Source organism: Chanos chanos, chromosome 15 (genome assembly GCF_902362185.1).
Source record: "Chanos chanos chromosome 15, fChaCha1.1, whole genome shotgun sequence".
Classification (NCBI taxonomy): Eukaryota; Metazoa; Chordata; class Actinopteri; order Gonorynchiformes; family Chanidae; genus Chanos; species Chanos chanos.
Window position 1 is genome coordinate 4,990,012 of NC_044509.1, and position 7,435 is coordinate 4,997,446.

General features: G+C 43.9%; 1 protein-coding gene across 1 annotated transcript in view; it reads left to right on the forward strand.

Annotated features, from left to right (window-relative positions):
• The first annotated feature begins 2,781 nt into the window (after positions 1-2,781).
• mtmr4 (myotubularin related protein 4) overlaps positions 2,782-7,435 on the forward strand; it is a 55,206-nt gene continuing 50,552 nt past the window's right edge. The window contains exons 1-2 of the mRNA XM_030792887.1: positions 2,782-2,863; positions 3,985-4,066. Of these exons, the coding sequence (XP_030648747.1) occupies positions 4,064-4,066 (3 nt within the window). The 5' untranslated portion in view covers positions 2,782-2,863; positions 3,985-4,063. The remainder of the gene's footprint in view (positions 2,864-3,984; positions 4,067-7,435) is intronic.

Below are 7,435 nucleotides of genomic sequence, written 5' to 3' on the forward strand. Positions count from 1 at the left end.
CATGTTTGCATTCTGCAATTGAAAAACTGGGCAGTTGTAAAGTTTTTCAACTGGGGGGCGGGCCTACTTTATTAGTGTGGAAAATGTAGTTCCTGTACCACTCGTGTGCCCTGTTAAAAGGTCAGTTGCAGAATGGACTTGAAGTGGAGACTAGACTACTGTTGCTTGTGATAGGGGAGGCATTCTGATGGTGCTCTCTTCATTTTAGAATATGATAGTTGACCGATCTCCGCACATGGAATAGTAGCATGGAAGTCGAAGAGAAAGAGCAGGAGAATGTGAAACAAGAAAAGGAGCAGTTGACAGAGAAGTGTGTGAGAGGAAAAAGGGGGGAAAAGGGGACCAGAGAGGGTAGGTGGGGGAGGATTGGATAGAAACATGTAGGGAAAAGAGAGGGTGAAAAGTTTGGATCGACCGAAAGGGACAGGGAGAGAGAACGAGCGAATAGATGAAAGGAGAGCGTAACAGGGTAGAGAGAGAGAGAGAAAAACAGAAAAGTATCGAGAGCGAGAGAGAGAGAGAGAGAGGAAAAAGGAAAGAAGGATATACAGAGAGAGAGAGAGAGATGTCATAGGCTGGTTTGTTGTGGGAGTGGACACTGTAGGAGGGGAGTTCTGCTGCCTCATTGGAAACACAGTAGTAGCTCACTATATCCAGCAGGAAAATACGCTGAACTTTCTAGTGGGGTTTTTTTTTTCACTCTGGGGTGCATTTAACCACTTAGCTCCGCAAACCACCTGTCACACAGGTAAAAAAAAGAAAAAAAGACTGAAAGTACATGTGTGAATATTGTTTCGATATTTGTACGACAGTGTTTGAGCGTTTGTGCTGACTCTCTGTAAGTTTGCACTGTGCTTGAGGGGGGTGTGTCAGACTGAGAAGTGGGTAAGTATGGGGATGAGTGTGTGTGTGTGTGTTTGTGCGTGCTTGACAGAGTGAGTGAGTGATAAGAGTGCATGTAAAAGGGAGAGGAAAGAAAGCCAGTTGAATGGTTGAGTGCAGATAATCAACATGCATTCACAAACCTGTCATTAGCGCAGGTTTTTTTTAAAGGATTTTAGTGATGTGCATGTATCTCTGTGTGTGCATTGCAGTTTTTCCATTTGATGCAAGTCATAATGTCAACAAGTGTTGCCAGTCTGTCCCTCTGGACACTATTTCACGCTGCAGGCTGTGCGCGCGCGCGCCTCTGCGTTTATTTGATGAGTGGGCAGGGCAATTTTGTTTATATAGTGAGATTGCAAGTATTAAAAAACCGTCTTATGACTTCGTAAATGTGTATATACACGAAACACATAGTGGTTGAATTTGCAAACTTTTTTTTTCTTTTTAAAAAGCATTTGTCATAAAACAAGTGTGGCTCGGTTTTCTCAGAGTCAATCGCCTTTACCTGTTTTACTGTAATTCGCGTTGCGTGCGTTCGACTAAAAGTGCAGTAGCTTGTCGAAAAGGTACAAAAATGTCCAAACGTGAACCTTCAACATTGTGTACTCAACACCTATTGAGTAACCTCCACTCGCCCTAATGCAGTAGAAATCATTATTAATCAGTGTTGTTTTAGGAATCAGTGTTGTTAATCCACTGAGCACGTTCATAATGAGTCAATACTTTACTGATACCGGAGACAATCTTTCGTTGCACATTAAGCCGTCTAATTGTCTGTGTCGTTATCTGTTAACAGGAATAAGTTGCATATGGACTGAAAAAAAAAACGAAACGAAGAAACGAACATGTAGCCTATACTCTCTTTACCGTGCAAATTAAACATTAACGTATTATTAAAACCTTCGCACTTGAGACATAGCATGTTGCATGCCTTTCTTAAAGTCATGCTATTCATAGCGGTTTGGTTTGCGTAACCAAATGAAGCGGCTTTAATTCCCGTAGTAGAGTAGGCCATTGTGGGCGAATTGTCCACGTCGTTTTGTGCGCGGCAGTGGTCAGGGAGCATCGGAAGCGGGTAGAATTTCAATAATGCGTGATCATCCCCTTGCCCTATGTTTTGCGACACTGCACTGAAGCCGTTTTAAACTGCAGGATGTTTTGTAGCTGGCCCTGTGGGAAGTAGATTTGAGTTTACTTTAAGTACTGCGCGCGCCTGCACACAACTTTAAACCTGTAATCCACTGAGCAACGGAACATTGCCAAAGACCAGTCGAACGCCTGAAACTGCTTCTCAGCGATTTACGACCACGAAATGGCCTTTTAATAGCCGATAGGCTACGTTTATCTTGACTGTTAAGATTTCCTGCATGAGTTTAAACCACAGTGACAAACTGGTGGAGGAATACTCTTAGGGTCTTTTTGTTAGATTTTACAATTTTTGAGGAAGTTAACTTACTTCATGTCGATTGATTTCAGCCTGTTGGCTTTTTTTTTTTTTTTTTTTTAATCACTGATGGCAGTTTTTCTTAGGGACAGGGACATGGTTATAAGTGAACGGACTTTACTACAGTCCAGTATAACCGTGCTCTGTCTTCGGCTATAGCGATCTTTGAATAAGAGCCTCTTAACGTGCGGACGTGAATGGGGAACCCCACTATTTTGAGTCTCATTCTGCATGACAAGTTTTCATTGAGTGAAGCGAATAGTACAAAGGGCGGAGGACAGTCACGTACAATCCGTTCCTCACACACCCGCACAGTCACACACATGGTCTCTTTTCCATATGTACTAACAGTGGGAGTGGCCCGTTAGATCTCTCGAATGCCGGTACAACCCATTTGACTTTCCCAAAACATACTTACGGCGCTTTCGTTTTGTGCGTATTAAGGGTTGGATACGTGTTGAATGCGGAGGGAATACTAGAGACAGTTCTTCTTTTCAAGGACTAGTATCAGAGTTTCAGGAATCAAATCAACAGGTATTCCAAGTTTTATTTCCTTACACATTTTGTTTCGTTGCTTTTCGTTATTTTGTGGTCACGTTCTTGACTGCAGCCACTACTGAATCGAATCGTTTTGAACATCGCGTAGCTGTTATTCGAATCGTTTTAAATGTTGCGTGTATGCGTATAATGAATGTCCACGTCAGAATCTGAGGTAACCGTTGCGGAATAACTCGACTACCTTTAGGTTTCATGGTTTAATAACGCTCATCTTTGCATTTTGTGTGTTTATGTATGTACTAAATGATGAGCTATTTGTCCTGTGCAAACTAAAGCCTTCCCCCTGCTTGATTCCTGGTCTTATCCCGCCAGGCTTCTGGAGAGTCTTCACTTTCTCTACGCTGTAAGTCAGATCTCATCCTATTAGCGGGTGTGTAGCGCTAGATCAAGACTGGCTCAGCAGGGCAAAGGGAGGCTAGACGACGCACAGTACGAGTTTCCGTGTGAATGTATGCGTGGCTCAGTACACGTGGAAGTCTCCGATTAAAATCTCGCTCTTTGATTGGACAGCTTTGCTGGCTTTTGCGTCCTGACAGGTTGTCGACAAGGCATTTACCGTATTTGACCGCGTAATAATTCACACCTAGATAGAGCTACACGTATTTTCTATACGTTTGTGTGTGTGTGCGAGAGCGAGCGAGCTGGAGGAATAGAATGCAGGAGACAGAAAGAAGTCAGAAAGAGACAGACAGTGTTTTTAAGTGTTTCCATGTCCTTGGCTCACTTCAGACGTCAACGTTTTTTTCAGCGTAATTTTGGTAAACAACTTTAATGTAAGCAACAGATAAAACATCACATACCACACATTCCCTAGAGAGAAGATAATCAGATGACTTCTTACGCAGTTTCCAGTTTGCCTAAACTGTCAAATACCTTAAAACCTGGCAACCCCCCCCCCCCCCCCCCCCCCCCCCCCCCAGATTAACATTGTGTAAAAAGTTTGCAGAGACTGAAAATCCTGCAGCTGTGTGGGTTTTAGTGTTCTGTGTCGTGGCTGTCTGTGGCCTTGGAGTCAAAACATCTTCGCTCCTTTTTTACTGCTTCTGAAATCAATGGGCTGTTTTAATAGTGTTGGTCTTTTTTTTTTTTTCCTCCAGAATCCCTGAGACAGTGGAGCCTGATCCAAAGGACAAGAACTGGAGCCGAGACAAAGAGAGCTCGTTGACAGCACACATCATGGTAAGTGTGACAACTTTGTGTGTGTGTGTGTGTGTGTGTGTGTGTGTATGTGTGTGTGCGTGTGTGTGCATTTAGTGGGTTAAGTCGATTAGGTGGGACCACTCAGGGTACAGTCTAACTAAAGCGCTTGAGTTAGACTGTGTACGACTTGTTGCATGTGACTGTGTGTGTGTGTGTGTGTGTGTGTGTGTGTGTGGGCGCACGCATGAGTTTCTATGTATGTTTTATAGGTTGGATGGATTAGTTGGTACCAGTAAGAGTATGGGTAAACCAATTAAGGTGTCTTAGACTGACTGAACACAAAGTAATAAACCTGGTGAGTGTGACCAGAAGTGACCGCTGTGTGTGTGTGTGTGTGTGTGTTAGAGTGAGTGTTAGCACCCTATGGTTCGCTCAAATTAATTCAGAATAGAAAGGCTAGTTAAACCAGCGGAGCACCAAGAGAGAGACTAAACATAACTTATGCATAAAACTTGGAGAAACTGGGAGAAACACACACACACACACACATGCAGGGCTAATCATTCACGGTCATGCTCTCCATGTTGTATGACGATGTTGTACTCAGTTTATCTGCCTGCAGTTCAGCCACAACACCAAACTGCTTCAGGATTTTTTAAAATTTTCATCTGTTTGGCAAAACAAAACCATTCCACATAGAACAACACCACATTTTTGTTTACCAAATTTATGAACACTTGTCAGTCAATGACACATTACATATCTGTGTTATGTAAGGTATACACTCATACTTATCAGTGTGTGCAGGGAAAGAGCCTGCTCTCTTCATTCAATTCAATTCAGTTTTATTTGTATAGCGTTTCTTACAGTCAAAATGGTCTCAAAGCAGCTTCACAGCGATCAGTGCCTAAACCCCCAGTGAGCAAGCCCATTCATTTTCTTTATGTACCTGTACCTGTACCTTTAACAGCCTACACTATCTGCTCCTCTCACTGGGTGATGATAGGAATGACTTCACCGCTCACGTTTCCCGCCTGACTGAATGTATGGCGGTGTTTTGGAGCTTTTCTGGTGTCTGGAGATCATTTAAGTTCGTATCTCGCGAGACTGAATTTCCAGGTGTGTCGTTTTTTTGTTGTTTTTTTTTTAGCTGAGTGAGCTTGTCGGCGTGAAACTTGTTAACACCTCGAGTGTTGGAGAGAAGGTGGTGAGCTCCGTCGGAACTGTTGTAATTACATACAAACGCACGCACGCACACACACACACGCGCACACACAAACCTCGTTTGTTTTTAGTACTGTGATGTGTAAACACACACCCTATTTATCTACGTTTGTCCAGTATTTAAACAGTCAGTGTTGTCTCTACTTAAACGCTAAATGCAGTTCCTATCACTGCATGCTATAAACGGTAAAAACAAAACAAAACAACAACTAAAAAAGCACTTTTTAAGTAGATGTAATCAGACTTGCACTATCACAGAACAGAACATGCAGATTTTTTTTTTTAAATTCAGCTTCAAGCTTCATTTTCCCCTTTGCCTGGCCTGTATTTGTTGTTGTACCATCTCTCTATAACCGCCCCCCCCCCCCCCCCCCCCCCACAACTTCCCCCACCTCGTTGTAAACTTCAGCTACAAAAATTCATAAACACCAACCTACTGGTGGTTGCGTGCTCGTTGTAGGATGAAGTATAAGTGACTGCGTGTTGTATCTTGATTAAGGATGTAGGAATAGCCTGCGGGGGTAAAACAAATGTTTGGACGCTCAGAACGACTATATACTTAAAGCTGAGTTTTTATTGGAGGGATCAGTGGAAGGGAAGTTCATCTGTACGGCCGTAAAAGCGCCCTTCCTGTGTGACCTCTGTGTGTTCTCTCTCTCTCTCTCTCTCTGTGTATTGACCGGCTTACTGTACACTGTTGTTATTGTCAAGTTCAGAGGTCCGGCGTATCCCGGGTTTGTGTACAGCTGCACATAGCTCTTTCCCTGGGTCTTGGCTTTTTTATTTTCCTGTTTGTTTTCCATTGGAGAGTGCACAGTTACCCATAAAGCGCTTGGCGTGTGTGTGTCGGGGGGGGGGGGGGGGGGGTTGGCGAATGGCAGATGTTGGAAACCTTTGATGTACTGCTGGACATGGAGCTGGGGTGTTCCTTGCCATGAGTCCTGCTTTTAAATGATTTTGGATGTTTGCCACTGTGTTTACCTGGAAACTAGTTTTAAAGGCACCCCCCCCCCCCCTTCCTTTCCTTTCCTTTCCATTCCCTCTTCTTCTTACTGTAAAAAGCCCAGCAGTGAGATTTCAAAACATGGAAAATCTGGAAATGAGTTTTGAATAACATGTGCTTGCATTGCACTATTTAAGACTGTAAGACTGCTGATCGTAGTGTTTTAATATATATGTTTTTTGTAACATAGTCATCCATGCCCTTAAGGTTTGAATGCTTTGTACTCAGTGAATGAACAGTCTTGGACTAAGGGTAGGACAAGGGTTTGGGGATCTGCTCCTTGTATACAGGAATAGAGAGAGTAGCACTCAACCCTAATCTGTTCGTATACTGTACAATGCATCTGATAAATGTTCCAGGGACTCGGAACCTGACACATGACAGTGCATGTTTACCATTGTGCTAGCATGTGCTATAAGCATTTAAGTTGTGGGGTGTTTGAGTGTGTGGCTTTGGCTGAGGAAAGCGTACAGCGTGTCAGTTTTTTTTTTTTTTTTTTCCCCTTACGAGGTCTCGTTCTGGAACGCTGAATGTGCCAGTTCCTGTGGCGATCATTAATCACTTAGCGTGTTCAATAGACAATGCATAGTCTATGCCAATGAGCTAACTGGCTTATGCCTAAGGGCAAACGCAAACACTACTAGCCACAGGTTTCAGTAAGTTTGAGTTTTGTGGAGCCAGAGGCTGCCTGTCAAGTATTTTCACCTCCTAGTTCGCACTTAATGTCTCCCAAATTTCTCTCAACTGTTTGATGAAAGCACCTAGCACCTCCCCAACTCAGGCACATCTTATGCTAACAACTGGTCCTCTTGCTAGTTTTTAGATACGCTAACAGTTTTCACCTACACCAAAGCCTGCGTATCATTAAAAACCAGTAGGCCGTGGGATAGAGTGTCTCTCTCTGCAGTAGGGAACTCGTCCGAAAACGGTTTTGGCCAGACTGAGGTCTATATGGGCCATGTCTGATAGCCCGGTGAGCTTGACCTCTCAAGTCTGGGAGGAGCAGCGGAAGGCGAAGCGAGGATGTTCTGCTTGGGTGGGCACCATCAATGGGCACTCCTTTCGGCCACCAGGGCATGAGCTCTGTGTGTGCCAGGCCCTAATTGTTGATCCAAACGGATGGCGGAACAATGTGCCCGCCGACGCGAGCACGGATCGTACCAGTTTTGCCCTTCCTGTCT